This window comes from Equus caballus, chromosome 18 (genome assembly GCF_041296265.1).
Source record: "Equus caballus isolate H_3958 breed thoroughbred chromosome 18, TB-T2T, whole genome shotgun sequence".
Lineage (NCBI taxonomy): Eukaryota > Metazoa > Chordata > Mammalia > Perissodactyla > Equidae > Equus > Equus caballus.
Window position 1 is genome coordinate 73,458,814 of NC_091701.1, and position 18,060 is coordinate 73,476,873.

The window sequence follows — 18,060 nt, forward strand, 5'->3', positions numbered from 1 at the left end:
AGCAAGAGTAGAAAATAATAATCACACATACACACAGCAGCTGGAAAATTTCTGTAAATATAAATCAGATCAAGTCACTCTTCTGCCCTCAACCTTGAATGACTTCCCCTTGCACTTAGAATACAATCCAAAGTTGGTCCCATTGCCTCCCAGGCACTATGATAAAGCCCTCACCACCTCTGACCTCGTTTCCTACCCCTCTCCTCCTCCCTCACTGTGATGCAAAGCCCTTGCTGTGCATAAAACAGGGCAAGACTGTTCCTGTCTGGGGCCTTTGCACTTGCTGTTCCCTCTACCTGAAGTCACTTTGCCCCCAAATATTCACATAGTTCACTTCCTCACTTCATTTAGGCCTCTGTTCAGTATCACTTCCTCAGAGGCCCACCTGACTACCCTATATAAAACAGCACCCCATCTTACCCCTCTCCACCACCTTATCCTGCTTTAGTTTTTTTCTACAGCTCATGATTATCTGACACCGTATTATATACTAATTGATTTTCCCACTAAAATACAAGCTTCATGACGGTAAAGACTTTTGTTCACCTACCCAGCATCTAAAACACCAGAAGTGCCCAATAAATATTTATTGACTACATTTAACCAACGATCTCATTTACTGCTCAAAACTGTATGCAGTAGGTAGCATGGCTACCCTCATTTTACAGTTTACAGGAAGCTATGCTGTACAAAGGTTAACAAACGGAGGGAAAGAACATCAGGACTTGATGACTGACTGCTTTCTAAAATGGGTCAATCAAAGCAAAGGCGTCGGCTTTGTAGGGAATAAGGGAAAGGCAAACCATCCGCGAACTCCAGTTAACAAGGTGGCCGGCCACGCAGGCCCAAGGCCTAGGGCACCGAGGCCCGTCCCCGGGGGCGTGACCCTGCGTGGCCCTCGCACCACGCCCAGGGCCAGCGCGGCAGGGCCCGTATCAGGCCGTCGTCACAGCAGGGCTCCGCGGCCAGACCGCGCAGCCGGGAGCGACGGCGGGGCGGCTCACCACCCACCCCGGAGAGTTACCTGGTTGACAACCAGGCCCTCGGGCTCCCTCCCGCCCCTGGGCGGGGCTCACGTGCCGGGCCTGGCAAGCGGAAGCAGCTCCCAAGAGCACGGCAGCCGTGGGCGAATCCGGGAAGAGCTCCGGCGCGGGAGGCGGGGCGGGCGGCGGAGAGTCTCACGCAAGGCGCCCGAGCGCGCGGCGGGAACTCGAAGGCGGCGGGGGAGAGGGGGGGGGCGTCCAGACGGCCCTGCGCCCCCTCTGATTGGCCCACAGGATGACGTAGGGAGTTTGCAGTCGGCCCTACGCCCGAGGGAGCTTGCGTCAGAGGTGAGCAATCGGGAAGGAGGGAGGGGCGTGTCGGGAGGCTCAGGGGGCCCGCCGATTGGCTGGAAGGCACGGGAGCCGGGCGGCCCGGCCGGGCCGGAGGAGGGCGGTGCCGTGGGCCCCATCCAGGAGGTGGCCGCCGGCTTCAGTGAGATGATCATGGCAGCTCGGACTGGTCAAAGGGCCCTGAGAAAGGTGGTGTCGGAATGCCGTCCGAAGACGGCGGCGGCAGCCGGAGCCCAGGCTCGGGCGCAGGGGCCGGCGCGGGATGTCAGGTAATAAACATCGCGGCGCCGCGACGAGGGTAGTTTTCTGCCTGGGCCTACTGAGTAGAGGGATCGGGGCGGGGGGCTGGGTTGGGGTGAGGGAAGCCGAACGGGATGCGTTTCCGCGTCGCTGGAGGTTCGGCATTTGAGGGATTGGGGCGCCCCGCATCACCCGGAGCGGAGGCTGGCCGGCCTGTCCCGAACGCCCCGTCTGTTTTCGCGGCTCTCTGCTCTCGCGAGAGGCGTGGAATCGTCGGCAAAGCGAGTTTGGAAGCAGCTGATAAAGGCGCTCTGCGAGCGGTGCCGTCGGGCTCTTCCGGTGTCTTCCCCTGCGGCCTGCTGCTGATGTCGGAGTTTCGCCCGCGGCGCGGGGCTGCCGGCTGCTGGGCGTGTGGGAGTTTGTGGCCTGGCGGTGGCCCCCTTCTGTCCTTCCAGCGTCCCAGGTGGCCAGCCGTGCCTTCCCAACTTCTGGTAGAGGTCTTTGCCCCCGCCCTTTGTGCTTTCAAAACTGAAGGCAGCCGAAGTGGGGCACTTGGATTTTTTCACACTGCACTGTAGCCAGAGGCCTCTAACCTTGAACGAGAATTGCTGGTTGGTTTCTGTTTGGTGGTTGGAGGTAGAGGCATGAAGGATTTCATACTTCCACCACTTAGTTTCCTGTTACTAATGATATTGTAATAAATTATGCTCGGAAGTTAAAGTTAGTGTTTAAAATGAATTCAGTTGTAAACAGTACGGGATGGAGGGAGAAAGCACAAATCTGATTGAGCCCCAGGACATTTGGATTCGATGAAGAATTTTTAAAATACCACCAACCCTGCCAGCTCCAAATCCTTTTAGAAAAATATTGGTTGAAACTGAAATAAAATCATCTCCTATCGTTTACTCCTGTTTTAGCAAATAATCTGAAAAAGTAGTTCCAAGCACAACACACCATACCTTAGATCTGCTTGTATTACTCTTACAAAATGTTGGCTTACCAATAAACAAAACTGTTACTTTTGAGCAAAAAACAAATACGATTGTTTTACTCATCAAATTAAGGCTTAAATTCTAAGATAAATGTTTACTGTTTATGATGATGAACAGGGAGGGAGTTGGTGAGTTCATTGCAAGGCTTAAGCATTAACTTAGATTCAGGGCTTATAACAGAGTATTTGAGATGTCATATTGTGACAAAAAAGCTGTCCTTCATCTGGTCTAGTTTTCATTTCATGGTTTAACCATGTGTATGACTGTGTGGCTCTTCATATTACTGTTGAAGACATATTCCTCTTTTTTTTTCTTTTTTGCTGAGGAAGATTCGCCCTGAGCTAACATCTGTTGCCAATCTTCCTCTTTTTGTATGTGAGCTGCCAGCACAGCATGGCCACTGACAGATGAGTAGTGTAGGTCCACACCCAGGAACCCAACCCAGGCTGCCACAGCAGAGCACACTGAACTTAACCACTAGGCCACCGGGGCTGGCCTCATATTATTCTTGATAGTGTGTGAAAATAGATGTGCTGTCCAAGGTATTGTAACCGTAGTATGCAAACTGATCAGGAAAACTATTAGCTTTCTTTAAACACAGGTATTTTTCCCTTATGATCATAATGAGATTGTGTAGGGTTTCTTTTTGGGAGTTTGGTGGGCAGTCTTACATGAACCTGGTACTAAATTCAACACCGTATACATACATATGTATACATACATAAGCTTCCTGGTCAACCAGGCATCCAGTTCACCTCTTCAGAAGCAAGGGTCTTATCTTTTTTTAACTAAAGGTTTATCTCAGAGATGCTACCTTTTCTGATACTGATTTATCATAAAATTGTTAACAATTGTGCATAGTATCTACCACATAATTGGCTTCCCATAATGAATAACAGCGTATCTATACAAAAAGTGAGAAAAATAGATAAAACTTTTATAACTGTTAAAGATATCTAAAGAATGTCTTTTTTTTTTAAGATTTCATTTTTCCTTTTTCTCCCAAAACCCCCCCCGGGTACAGAATTGTGTATTTTAAGTTGTGGGTCCTTCTAGTTGTGGCATGTGGGACGCTGCCTCAGCATGGCTTGATGAGCAGTGCCATGTCCACACCCAGGATTCGAACTGGTGAAACCCTGGGCCACCGAAGCAGAGCATGAGAACTTAACCGCCCTGGCCACGGGGCCGGCTCCCAAAGAATGTCTTAAAAGGGAAACAGATGATTAGGCATTGTGTACATCAGATTTGGTTTTTGTAATCAATGTGACTAACAGAGATCCTAAATTATTTTTTGTGGTTCTTTTTAAAGGAGGAAGCTAAATTAACTAATTATTTTATTTGCACTGTTCTGCTTCATTTAGCAGAGTAACTGTTACTCATTTTTATTGGTATATTCCCACTTTTAAGCAAACTCTGTAGGTTTACTTAAAAAAAAAATCACAATAGGCTTCTCCTAACATTCTCTCTGCCTTTAAAATAGGTTTCACATAACTAGTCATGTTTTTAAGGATTTTAGGGAACATGTAACAACGCTCTTATTCTCTATAGATGAATCTATCTAAAATATCTTTTGACTAAAAAGGAATATCATAGATATCTTTGAAATATGCTCTTACCTTCATTATAAAATCAAATACAACTTGTGATTTTACAGAAACCCTAGAATTCACAAAGCCATCTTGCTTTACCATATTTTCCCTGTTACTCATTTTTTGAAGTTGTTTTTTACAGCTGGATACATAAGAATCCTAAAATCTTAAAAGGGGCCAGTAAGTCCATCCATGCAGTTCATGTGTTTGATTCTTTTCCATTACATTTTAACCAATAGTCATGCAGCTTTTAGCATAACCATTTTCATTGACCTCTGTTTCATTGCCTCTGAAATAAGCTCATCCAATTTTTACAAACAGTTTTAATTGTTCAAAAGTTGTTTCTTGTGTTATGGAGCCCAAATTTGTCTCTAACTGGGCTTTTCTTTTACAATTTGGAGCCATATTCTCAGATAACATCCCTTATCTTCTGGCTGCATATTGTAAATTTCTTCATTGTTTGTCTGACTTGATTTTCTCTTCCTCCCCAGCCAGACTGTACAGTTTCAGTGTCCTTAAAGAAATTTTATTTCTGTATAAATCATGTTTTATATAAATTAAATATTATATATAATAACATAAGGAGATTTCACCGGGCCTCCACAATCCTCTTTTAAAAAGTGATTTGAAGACTTGATTTAATGAACTAGCCCTCTCTTAGTTGGAACTCTTCAACAGCTTCTCCTTGAGAATAAATTTTAAATTGCTTTTCCTGGCCAGTAGTCTCCAGGATGATCCAGCTCCAACCAGTTTCCCCAACATTATTTCTTGGTACTCTTCTCCTGGCTCGCTATACCCCTGCTTTTCTGTTAGTCTGTTTAGTGTCTGGATATTGCCAAGCTCATTCCCTACTACCTGAAATGCCCCGGTCTACCTCTCCTCCCAAATATGTAGGCACACGTGTGTGTGAGATTACATATATAAGCACACACACTTGTTATGTACATACATACCTATTTCTCTCTTTGCGTGGCTGAATCCTCTTATCCATTATGTCTCAGCTGAAATATAACCTCAGAGGACTTCCTAGACCACCCTATGTAAAGGAGGTCCTAATCACATGTCCCCACTCCCATTTCTTTTTAGCACTTTTTTCTGAATCCTCAGCTAGAATGTAATCTTTGTAAGGTTCGTGTTTGTTTTATTCATGAATGCATTTATTCATGTATTATTAAAATGAATAAATGTATTCATTTATATCCTTCCTGCCTAGTACACAATAGAAGCTCAATAAGGATGTGAACTAATGTGTGAATCATAGTATAAAATAGTTATGTGATAGTTTTATTAGGGAAGGGCTAAAAATAGTTAGATGAGCAAGAGTACATTGGCATCTGTGTTTAGAAGTACTGCCAAACAATTAACCTTCAAATTACCTTGACATATGTTTTTACATATATGCATTGCAGTGGAAATTGGAAGGTAAAATAGAACAGAGCAACAGTTCTGACAGGGCCGTCAGATCTCTAGACCAAGAGTGAGACCTAGTTTCAAGTCTCATAGAGTAGATTAAGAATTAAGGAACCTCAGGGCTGGCCCAGTGGCATAATGATTGGGTTTGCGTGCTCTGCTTCGGTGGCCCAGGGTTGGCAGATCCTGATCCCGGGCATGGACCTAGCACTGCTTGTCAAGCCACCCTGTGGTGGCATCGCACATAAAATAGAGGAAGATTGGCATAGACGTTAGCTCAGCGACAGTCTTCCTCAAGCAAAAGGAGGAAGATTGGCAACAGATGTTAGCTCAGGGCCACTCTTCCTTACAAAAAAATTAAAAATAAAAATAAGTAAAAATTCAAAAAATGTATTGTTGAAATAAAAGAAATTAAGGAATCTCTGTGGATTCAGCTGCAAAAAACCGGGGTAGATGAGATTTTAGTTGAAAAATAAATGATAAATATTCAAGCAAGCATATGGCAGGAATATGTTGTAACACATGACTGCAGACTGAAAGCCAACTTTCTGGGAAAGAGACCTTTTGTGCTGGAAGCTTCTAAGCCTAACTGTAAACTGTTATTTTTAGTTTTCTTTATGGTGCTTAAGCAGCTTATTTTTCTCTGTATCTGTGCCTGTGTGTGTGTGTATTTTTTCCAGGAATGTTCTAAAGTGTGCCAGTTATTTTACAATCTCTATAATTTATGTTTCCTCTTAATTTTCAGTGTCACTCTAAATCAGGTGATTTTTGTCTTTTAGATATTTAGCGTCCTGTGGTATACTGATGAGCAGAACTCCTCCACTTCATGCCTCGGTGTTGCCTAAGGAGATGTATGCAAGAACTTTCTTCAGAATTGCTGCACCATTAATAAACAAAAGAAAAGAATATTCAGAGAGGAGAATTATAGGGTTTGTATATAATAATAGTTCTACTAAAAGAGCACATTCGTAATTTTCTATAGAGCATTATGACTCTTTTTTTCCTGGATTTTCTTCTTAATGACTCAGCTCTGGTTTTTCTAGGTTGGCCTTTCCATACATAGCCCTTGCTGTTTCATAAATATTTGTTGAATGAATATAATTACATGGTAACTTTACAGGATAGATTTGAACCTTGACACGTAAAGGAGATAACTCAACTGTTTATGACCTGCATTTTTATACACTGTTCTTTTCTATAGTGGCAACATTATTGAGATGTTGGGCCAAACATGTTTATATAGCTCCCTCACATGCACACATACATAAAGTACATAAAGACATGCTAACATCCTACCATCAGGAACAGAGCTTGGCAAACTTTTTTCTGTAAAGGGCCAGATAGTAAATATGTTAGGTTTTGTGGACCATACTGTCTCTGTTGGAACTACTCAGCTGTGTCTTTGAAGGCCAAAAGTAACCATAGACAATATGTAATAAACAAACAAGGGTGGCTTTGTTCTAATAAAACTTTATTTACAAAACCAGGCAGTGGGCCAGGTTTGGCCACTGATTAAGGGGTATTTAGATCAGAGGATAGAGACTCTGCAGTTCTGCTAAAACAGAAATACAGCATCCCTTCATATAGGAATTTGTACAAGGGGATCTTACATCCCAACAGGCCATTAAGTATTACATGAATTCTTGTAAAAGTGCGTTTAATTAATTTTGTCCTGTTGCTTTTCCCCTTCTGATTTTTCTGTAGTAAAGGACTTTTGGCAGATTCATAGCTTTTGTCACTAAAGTTACCTTTATTACTGGCTAGTCACTGTATTAGTTAAGGTAATGCTAGCAGGTATACAGATAAAGCCCAAAAGTTCATTTCTTTCTCATCTAAAATTCAAGGGGGCCTTCCAGACCCTTAAGGAGCAATTCTCCCAAGTAGGGAATCAGGAACCTAGGCTCCATCCATGTTGTGACTTTTGTAATTCTTTAGTCTTCAGAGTCTCTTAAAAAGATACTCCTGCTTCTTAACCACATTGGTCTGGAAGTGACACACAGTGCTTACTCTCAGATGTTGTTGGCAAGAAGTAGTCATGTGACCACCATCTAAATGCAGGAGGGGGACTGAGAATTGTAGCCCCCTGATGGGCAATTACTTCCCAGCAACAGCGCCATGTCAAGCGAGCCTAAGTACTTGGTTAGGTAGACATCTTTGCCACAGCTGGCATCTGCTAAAATGAGATAAGGCAATGAAAAGATAAGAGGTGAAATAGTGAATTGATCTGCTTTGCTTTTGAATTGCTGCTACTATCTTATACTGTTTACCTGCCATTTGACAGGCACTGCTACCCATCATATTTGTTGTTTCATTTAATTCTCACAACAGCCATGTGGACTAGATGTTCTTATTCCCATTTTAGAGATGAGGAAACTGAGACTCAGAAAGATAATGTACATTGTCTCGTGACTCCAAAGCTTATTTTCCCCACCGTAATTACTTATTCTTACTTGCTGCTTTATTCTTTCTCATGCTAAAATTCTTTGTATTAGAAATTGGCCTAATCTAACGCTCTTCATCTTATCTTTTTTCCCCCATATTTGGCATAAACACATAACAGCTACTACCATTTATTAAGTGCATATTAAGCATTGTGCACTATGCTGAAACTTTTTTTTTTTAAGATTTTATTTTTCCTTCTTCTCCCCAAAGCCCCCGGGTACATAGTTGTCTATTTTTAGATTTGGGTCCTTCTAGTTGTGGCATGTGGGATGCCTTTTCAGCATGGCTTGATGAGCGGTGCCCAGGATCTGAACCAGCGAAACCCTGGGCCGCTGAAGCGGATGGCGCAAACTTAACCACTGGGCCATGGGGCCGGCCCCTGAAACTTTCATTTAACCCTCAAAAGAACCCTGTAGAGGTATTTTTCAAATACGGTTGAAGAAAATGGAGTTGAGAGGTTACTGTGTTTTAGAGTTGATGTTTGAACAGTCCTTTCTGACGAAGTCTGTCCCCTTGCCCGCTATGCTGTACTGCTTTCTTAGTCGTTGTAAACTGCTTTCAGGGTAATCAGCTTCCAGGCTACTAGGTTTTATACTTTTCCATGGGACTTATTTTAGCATTTATTTCAAAGTGTCTGAAAACCTGGGGATGGGAGCTCCTCCACCCCAACCCCAGCTGTAGGTCTCATTTCACGATCATGAAGATTACTTTAAACATGTAAAGACTCATTCTGTCATATTCCAAAGATACCCTTTTGTAATTAGGTTGTGAGTGTGATTGTTTAAATTACTGTAGCATTTTAAGGCGAATTGCGTTTTAACGGTGTTGAATCTTTATAACCAAACATAACGTGTGTCTGACTCGTTATTCAGTGGTTTTTTACATGTATCCATAGAGTGTTGTTGTTGTTTGTTTGTTTTTTCATTTAAACTCTAAAGTGTTTTTCTTCACTTTATTTCTAGGTATTTTGTGTTTCTATGCTTCTTGTTAGTATAGGAAAGATACTAATTTTTATATATTTTGTAACAAGCTACCTTACTGAATTCTGAATTGATTCTCTTTGGAATTGATAGTTATATCACTTGGTGATTGATAATTTTGCCTAATTCTCAGCCACACAGATGCCTCATATTTCATGCTCTGATTTAATTACTTTGATACTTTCAGAACAATGTTATATAACAATGATGATAGTCAGCATTTTGTCTTATTTTAACTCTAATAGGAATTTTTCTGGTATTTGACCATTTATGGAGGGAATGATAGAGTTTTTCTTCTTTTGGCTAGTCAGTGTGGTTATAATAATATCATTCTTAGTGTTAAACCTCCCATACATCCTTAAGTGAGTTGTTTTTGATTGTTGTTGTTTTTTTTTTTTAAGGATTTTATTTTTCCTTTTTCTCCCAAAGCCCGCCGGTACATAGATGTTTATTTTCTTTTAGTTGTGGGTCCTTCCAGTTGTGGCATGTGGGATGCCGCCTCAGCATGGACTGTTGAGCGGTGCCATGTCCACGCCCAGGGTTTGAACCGGCGAAACCCTGGGCCGCCGAAGCAGAGCGCTCAAACTTAACCACCCGGCCACGGGGCCGGCCCCTGATTGTTGTATTTTTGATGCATTGCTGGATTACATGTGTCGGTGTTAGGATTTTGCCTCAGTGCTCACAAGTCATGTTGGCCTATTGATTTTGTTTTGTACGTTCTTTGTCAGGTTTGGGTTGCCAGAATGTTATGCTGGCTCATAAAAAGAATGAAGTTTCCTTTCTTTGTGTTCTAGAATAGTTTCTTTTCGATTTTTTTAATTACAAAAATATTACGTGATTGTTTAAAAATCTAACAGTAGAGATGTATATATACTATTAGTCTGACTTTACTCCCTCTTTTTCCTGAGTTAACAACTGTTAATTGTTTAATCTGTGTCCTAGGACTTTTTAAATGTATTTTTATTACAGACATCCTATTAACTTAATTACTTTCAGGAAAAAATAAATACCAAATGTTTAAAATTTAGGAAATATGGTATATTCTTATAATTTTCATTAAATAGATAATAGAATCGTACATATCCTGTCTGCTTTGTAGTGTGCTTTTTTTCATGTAGTATACTGTAAACCTCTTTGCTCTAAAGTATATGTTTGATCTTAATTCTTTTAAATAACTGATACCAAGTTCCACAATATGGATATATCATAATTTACTGATCATTTATTATATTAAGCATTTATTAACATCTATCAACTGACAAACATTTAGGTTGCTTCCAGTTTTTCTTCTCTCAAACTCTCAGTTTTTATATTATTATTATTTTTTTGAAGAAGAGGATGATTAGCCCTGAGCTAACTACTACCAATCCTCCTCTTTTTGCTGAGGAAAACTGGCCCTGAGCTAACATCCATACCCATCTTCCTCTGCTTTATACATGGGACGCCTACCACAGCATGGCTTTTGCCAAGCAGTGCCATGTCTGCACTTGGGATCCAAACCAGCGAACCCCGGGCTGCCGAGAAGCGGAACGTGCAAACTTAACTGCTCCGCCACCGGGCCGGCCCCTCAAACTCTCGGTTTTTAAATGCTGGCCACTAGTTAAAATTTTAAAATAAGATCTGCAAGCCAGATCCAGGCTGTGGTCTGCCAAGTTACGACCTCTACTGTATAGTGTATTTAGCTCCCTTTTGTTTTCTGTGTTGCTTTGAAGTCATTCCAGAGTGTGGCTCAGCATGTGTGCCAAATGATCTATTGCTTCATACACAATAAATTTTATTCATATTCAGTTTGAAGTATACATATACCACGTAACTGGATGCAGTTAACACCTTTCTCTTTTTTTTAAAGATACTCTATGCAGGAAATGTATGATGTAGTATCAGGAATGGAGGATTACAAGCATTTTGTTCCTTGGTGCAAAAAATCAGATGTGATATCAAAGAGATCTGGATACTGCAAAACACGGTTAGAAATTGGGTTTCCACCTGTGTTGGAGCGCTATACATCAGTAGTAACCTTGGTTAAACCACATTTGGTAAAGGTAATAGTTTTATTTTTTGTTGATTTTAAATATTCCCCAAATATTGATCCTATCCAGTGGGTTAAAGTATAATAGCTTGAAAAGATTTCCCTGAACTAATAGGAGGAGGGAAAAAACCAAACCATTTATTATATCTCCTTTATTTTATACAATATTAGCATTATTCTTTCCAAGTAGAAATTTGACTAGAATATGGCAATAAGAAGTTCTTTCTTTTTTCCTTCTGTTGAGGACTCCTGACCCACAGGAAAGACTGGGCCACACAAGTGAGAAGTTTTGTAATTCAGTGTTTGCACTAGTTTTTCTGAAGTTATGGAAGGGAAAATGGTGAGAGGATATGAAGAAAGGTAGAAAAGATGTAAATGTGGAGAACATAAACATTTCTGAGGGCATCCTGCCGTGTTCTAGGTACTGAAATGCCAGGTACTGTTACATGCACTGTGTGAATCATCTTACCCTTGTCAGAGGAGGGTATGCGTATAGAAAAGTACTCAGACTTAGACACATAAAAAGGCAGAATTCCATAGAGTAATACCCATTTCTTTTGAATTCCTAGAGTGTGATGACTAAAGACTCTAAAAGCTGAGTTATGTTTTGTGCCCACGGGATTTAGTGGTGATGTCATTTCTTGGTTATTGGCCAGAGCTAAATGCCTTTGTCAGCTCTTTGTCAGGCGTTCAAGGACATGCAGCTCCCATACCAGAAGAGTGCACTGTCCGCTGAAGCTAAGACCTTGAAGTCCACCCTAGTCTCTGTCTCGAAACTTGAATTCTGCTTAAAAGGCTCCACCCCACTCTGGGACTTTGCCTTTCTAATGAATGTTTTCACCATGGTTTTGGAGTTTTTACCTCCTGCACTGCACTGCCTCTCTTAGACCAGCTAACATTTATTGAGTTCTTTGTGGTGCTTCATGTAAATTACTCACTTAATCTCGCAACAGGCCCTTGAGATTCAAATGTTATTACTCTCCATGTCATTGTTGAGCAAACTAAGGCTTAGAAGAGTTAGATAACTTGCCCAAGGTTACACAACCAAGGTTCTAGCTCAGTCTATCTGACCCCTAGGAATATCTCTATAATCTTAAAATGTCTTTTATTCCCTCACCTCAATCTCTTAGGATTCAAACTCTTATAACTTAAATTTTAATATATTATGCTGTGTCTAACTAAAAGAATTCTTTAAAAAATCTAATTTTCTCCCCCTGGCTTCTTAACACATACAGGATACAGTCAGCTGCTTTATCACTGCTCACAGGCTCATGCAACCTCCCTCGCCCCTCACCCCCAACACCACACTTAATGTTCAAGCAATACTATACGTCCTTTCTTTTTTCGATTGACACCTGAGCTAACATCTGTTGCCAATCTTTTTTTTTCCCCTCCTTCTCCGCAAAGCCGCTCAGTACATAGTTGTATATTCTAGTTGTAGGACCTAATACCATACGTCTTAAAGTCATTTGTTGGCCCCAGGATATACCAGCAGAACTGAAAACTTAAGCCTTCATTGAGGAGTATAGACTTTGAAATAGCAATTTGGAAAATGGTGTGCTGCTGAGGGAAGGTGATATGTATTCTTGAGGTCAGTTGTCTACTAGGATAATAAGGCCCAGGTGGCATCTTAGGTTAGTAAATAAAGAAGCTGTACTTCATTCAAGGTATAATCAGTCCTAACAATGGACTAGTGACTATATTCTGGCCACCATTTTTCACACTGCAGGAGGCAACTCTTTAGTGGGTCTCAGTCAGCATCTTTTTTAATGATGTAGAAAGGGAAATATCAAGATATACTGCACATAGTATTGCTAAATCCTGTGTTTCATCGAGTATACACACATAAAGTATGAACACTGCAGAGATTAGAGGTCAGCAAGCAATGGGTTGGGGACAAGGGTCAGGGCCAGACTTTCAGGAAAGCTGGAACCGTAGAGGCCTCTGGAAATGAAGAGTAGCAAGTGAAGGAAAGACTAAATATGATTGACAAGAGAAAAATCTTCGGGTAGGAAAGAAGAATTATAGCATCGTGCTAGGGATCTGTGCCAGATACCTTATAAATGTTTTAGCCAGCTCTTACTGATAGTTTAAATAGGTATTATACTCACTTTACAGATCAAGGAAATATGGTACAGGGAGTTAACTTGTTCAGCATCACTTATAAGTGGCAGAGCTGGAAATAAACTTCCAGAAAATCACACCCTGTTTTGCTGCATGAGGAGAGAATTCTGAGTAGCCCAGTGGGTGACAGTGTAAGAGAGAACTGGCAGTCCTGGGAGCCCAGCAGAAGAGAAAAGGGCTTGTACTGGCGAGAGGTCGCTTCCTGGTACTAAGCCAAAAATGGGATATCTTTATCACCTGTGGTCTGACCTGTTAAAGTGTTTACTTTTCGAAGAAATCATCCTCAGTCATAGATTCTGGACAGTCCCAACGGGCCTTCACTGTGGTTTTATGTTTCATTTTGTTCTAGGCATCGTGTACCGATGGGAGGCTCTTTAATCATCTGGAGAGTGTTTGGCGTTTTAGCCCAGGTCTTCCTGGCTACCCCAGAACTTGTACCTTGGATTTTTCAGTAAGTCTCTCATAAAGCCTTTGATTTCTTCCAAATATCAAGTGAAGTTGGGAAAGAAGGAATAATCTATTTATTAGAACCCAGATGCCATAACTAATAATCTTAGGTGCATAGCAATTACTGAAAGACGCTTTTAAAAAATCTCAAATTTCTAAGTATTGGACTTTTTCTGTACTGACTTTATAAGAAGGAATGCTAATGAACCTTACCCTTTTTCTGTTTTTTGAAACCTTGAATAGTTGTTCCTTCTCTATTTTCTTTTTTTAAAATTTTTTTTAATATTTTTATTTTTTTCCTTTTTCTCCCCAAAGCCCCCTGGTACATAGTTGTGTATTCTTAGTTGTGGGTCCTTCCAGTTGTAGCATGTGGGACGCCACCTCAGCGTGGCTTGATGGAGCAGTACCATGTCCGCGCCCAGGATTTGAACCGACGAAACACTGGGCCGCCTGCAGTGGAGCACGCGAACTTAACCACTCAGCCATGGGGCCGCCCCCCTTCTCTATTTTCCAATCTTTACAAGTCCATAAATAAGACACGTGCTGTGACTTTCTACCAGCTTAATAACAGTTTAACACCAAGTGAAATCTGCACATTGATCTGTACTTTATGAGGCAGAAATAAAGTGCAAAGGGGAAAAATATGTTTTTAGAATCTTGGGACTAGGGGCCGGCTCCGTGGCCGAGTGGTTAAGTTCTCGCGCTCCGCTATGGCGGCCCAGGGTTCGGATCCTGGGCGCAGACGTGGCACTGCTCGTCAGGCCACGTTGAGGCGGCGTCCCGCATCCCACAACTGGAAGGACCTGCAACTAAGATATACAACTGTGTACCGGGGGGTTTGGGGAGATAAAGCAGAAAAGAAAAAAAGATTGGCAACAGTTGTTAGCCCAGGTGCCAATCTTTAAAAAAAAAAAGAATCTGGGGACTATGGTATTTTCTTATTCGCATCACCTCGTTATAAAAAACTTAAAGCCACTTGTGGCTTTTTCTTTGCCAACAGATAATATACGAATTATTTCTGTATTTGCAACTCAAGCATTACATTTTAAGAAATGGTCATAATTTTGATTATTACTGTATGCTGTTTTCATCTCTTGAGTTGCTTTCATTAAATAATTAGTGGACATTGGAGCCGGCCCCATGGTGTACTGGTTAAGTTCATCGTGCGCTTCGCTTCAGCAGCCTGTGGTTCGAAGGTTCAGATCTCGGGCACAGACCTAGCACCGCTCATCACTGTGGCAGCATCCCACATAAAGTAGAGGAAGATGGGCACAGATGTTAGCTCAGCAACGATCTCCCTCAAGCAAAACGAGGAAGATTGCCACAGATGTTAGCTCAGCGACAATCTTCCTCACCAAAAATAATAAGATAAAATTAGTGGACATTAATGGGACAAATGGGGAAATTTGAATAAGGCTTGTGTAGATTAGATAATAGCATTACTACCTAGTAGTATTAACTCCCTCTGTTAATTTCCTGATTTTAATAATTGTGCTGTGGTTATATAAGATATTAAAATAGGGCAATCTGGGTGATGAGTGTATGAGAAATCTTTGTACTGTTTTTGCAACTTTTTTTTTTTTCTTTTTTGAGGAAGACTTGCCCTGAGCTAACATCTGCCAGTCCTCCTCATTTTTGCTGAGGAAGCCTGGTCCTGAGCTAACATCCGTGCCCACCTTCCTCTACTTTATATGTGGGATGCCTACCACAGCATGGCATGCCAAGCAGTGCCATGTCCGCACCCGGGATCCCAACCAGCGAACCCTGGGCTGTTGAGAAGTGGAACGTGCAAACTTAACTGCTGCGCCACCGGGTTGGCCCCTCAACTTTTTAAAAAATCTGAAATATTTCAAAATGAAAAATTAAAAGTTTTAAAAGTTAGTGATTATTTGGTCCTTAAAATACTATTTCTCAAACCATTTGCCTTGAATTCTATCTTGAGGGGATACAAATAAAGTTCTAAATCACTGTCTCCTGTAAGGTTAAACCGCCTACCCCTCTGTTTTGTGGATCAATATCATCTTCCTACTGTTACTTCTCATGGGAATACCTGTCAGAAGGATCACTTCCTTTATTTCATTTTGGGAGGTAGAGTAGATCTAAAAGGGCACATTAATAAGAAGCCAGAATGATAAAAGTGGTATTCATCAAAGCTTTTTTCTAGTTTTGTTTTTTTTTTAAGATTGGCACCTGAGCTAACATCTGTTGCCAATCTTATTTTTATTATTTTTTCTTCTTCTCCCCGAAGCCCCCAGTACATAGTTGTATATTCTGGTTCTGGGTCCTTCTGGTTGTGCTATATGGAACGCCGCCTCAGCATGGCCTGATGAGTGGTGCCATGTGCATGCCCAGGATCCAAACCAGGGAAACCCTGGGCCGCCGAATCGGAGTGTGCAAACTTAACCACTCGGCCACAGGATTGGCCCCTCCAGTTTTCTTTAACTTAATAAAAGCAGACTCTTTGCCTTGAAATGAGACTCACTGGCCTGGCTTCCTTAAGTTCGTTGTCCCTGTAAAGGGTTGTGCTCACTGCAGTTAATAAGACTCTCTCTTCTGAGGGATGTTAAAAATCTCAGCTGGGGGGCTGGCCCCGTGGCCAAGTGGTTAAGTTCGCGCGCTCCGCTGCAGGCGGCCCAGTGTTTCGTTAGTTCGAATCCTGGGCGCGGACATGGCACTGCTCATCAGACCACGCTGAGGCAGCGTCCCACATGCCACAACTAGAAGAACCCACAACGAAGAATACACAACTATGTACCGGGGGGCTTTGGGGAGAAAAAGGAAAAAATAAAATCTTTAAAAAAAAAAAAAAAATCTCAGCTGGGGGGGCTGGCCCCGTGGCACAGTGGTTAAGTTCGCATGTTCCACTTCTCAACGGCCCAGGGTTCGCCAGTTCGGATCCCGGGTGCAGACATGGCACCACTTGTCAAGCCATACTGTGGTAGGTGTCCCACATATAAAGTAGAGGAAGATGGACACGGATCTTAGCTCAGGGCCAGTCTTCCTCAGCAAAAAGAGGAGGATTGGCAAAACATGTTAGTTCAGGGCTAATCTTCCTCAAAAAAAAAAAATCTCAGCTGGATATACCTACACAGCTCTGCCTTAGATACTGAGCCAAGGGGCCCATTTCACAGTGTGAGCACCACTACCCTAAGTAGAGATTTAGTAAAAGAAAGATCTTCCTAAAATAATTATTAACATTTTCCTACAGATTTCTTTTGAATTTCGCTCACTTCTACATTCTCAGCTTGCCACGTTGTTTTTCGATGAAGTCGTAAAGCAGATGGTAACTGCCTTTGAAAGAAGAGCTTGTAAGCTGTATGGTCCAGAAACAAATATACCTCGGGAATTAATGCTTCATGAAGTTCATCACACATAAAGAGAAAAAGAACTGGTCACCTGCTTGTAACTTTAGTTTATTCACTTTTAGGAAGTACTTTCTTCATTTGCTTTCAGAAGTCAGAAAGCATTTGTTAAACCCAGCTTTGATTATAAACCTGCACCGTGGAACATTTGCACTTGGAATATGGAACCACATGTACATAGAATTCAATCAAGTGTAATTCAAAGCAATATGTATATTAGCGTATTTACAGTAATGGGATCACTATTGCTAGAATAGTGACATCACTCTTCTGAGCAGAAATTGAAACTGTCAGTTTAAACCTTTTAATTATCACCTTACCTGAAAGGTTAGTTGAGATACTCACATAGTATGTATTATATTAACCATATCACATTTAAGTTATTAAGTTCAGACTATTTATAACTTATTGTCATAGGGCCTGCCTCATGGCTTAGGGTATTTGAGTAATCATCAGATATTTAAAGTAGAAACTTTGACTTAAAAATACTGTTAATGAAGGTTCCCTGGCACCTTTCTTATTTTTAAATTGTTCTTACGAGTAGCAGTAGAGAATTCAGTGCTTTGGGGAGGTTAGCTCTCGGATGAAGTGAGTAGTTTTTTTGGTGAGTGGTCCAGAACTTTAAGCTACTTTTCTCACAATTTGCAACTCTCTCACAGGTGCTTTGACTGCTCTTTGAATAATGGTCATTGTGTGTCAGATTTTTCTGTAACAGTGGGCAGCAGATGAAGATAAGTCAGTTGATGTGTCCCCAGCACCATGCATCCCTATTTTCTATTTATTATGTGTCTTCACTTTCAATAATATATTTCAGACTGATATTTTTATAAACAAATCAATGTAAGGGCTGAAGTTGTAACTTAATAAAGTTAATTTGTTTATTTTTTTGTACAGTTATTTTGCTTATTGAAATCCTATATTGTTTCAGTGTGTATTTACATAGACACAGTAAAAGTTAATTATAGCATTTTATGTCTTAAAACACTTTCACAGAAACAAATCCGGGCAGAATTCAGTCTTCTTTAGTCGACACTGACCTCCTTCCCTCCATTCACACCACACCCAGCAACCTCTTGCATTGCCCTTTCGAACACAGTGCTATTCACTTTGT

The 18,060-nt window shown here is 41.3% G+C and overlaps 2 protein-coding genes across 6 annotated transcripts in view; one reads left to right on the top strand and one right to left on the bottom strand.

Annotated features, from left to right (window-relative positions):
• SF3B1 (splicing factor 3b subunit 1) overlaps positions 1-1,218 on the bottom strand; it is a 59,395-nt gene extending 58,177 nt beyond the window's left edge. For 3 of the 4 annotated variants that reach the window (XR_011428329.1, XR_011428330.1, XR_002801324.2), the window contains exon 1: positions 1,025-1,156. The gene's annotated coding sequence lies outside the window, so the exon portion shown is untranslated. Of the gene's footprint in view, positions 1-1,024 lie in introns of all 4 variants that reach the window. The other variant, XM_001500168.6, reaches the window with a different exon arrangement.
• On the top strand, positions 1,053-17,830 carry COQ10B (coenzyme Q10B). 2 transcript variants are annotated; one of them, XM_023622283.2, is made up of 5 exons: positions 1,053-1,331; positions 6,345-6,494; positions 10,837-11,029; positions 13,490-13,591; positions 16,796-17,830. In XM_023622283.2, the coding sequence occupies exons 2-5, from the start codon at positions 6,370-6,372 to the stop codon at positions 16,961-16,963; spliced, it is 588 nt and encodes a 195-aa protein (XP_023478051.1). In that variant the 5' UTR covers positions 1,053-1,331; positions 6,345-6,369; the 3' UTR covers positions 16,964-17,830. The 2 variants fall into 2 exon arrangements, with proteins under 2 accessions (XP_023478051.1, XP_001502687.2); XM_001502637.5 differs by having other exon boundaries at positions 1,325-1,603.
• The last annotated feature ends 230 nt before the right edge of the window (positions 17,831-18,060 follow it).

What these genes read in the sequence shown, in the direction of transcription:
- COQ10B (XM_001502637.5), top strand. Translation starts at nt 1,482, where the DNA reads ATGATCATGGCAGCTCGGACTGGTCAAAGGGCCCTGAGAAAGGTGGTG. An exon ending in GGGCCGGCGCGGGATGTCAG is followed by an intron (nt 1,604 to 6,344) that starts GTAATAAACATC and finishes TTTGTCTTTTAG; the next exon opens with ATATTTAGCGTCCTGTGGTA. An exon ending in CTTGTACCTTGGATTTTTCA is followed by an intron (nt 13,592 to 16,795) that starts GTAAGTCTCTCA and finishes ATTTTCCTACAG; the next exon opens with ATTTCTTTTGAATTTCGCTC.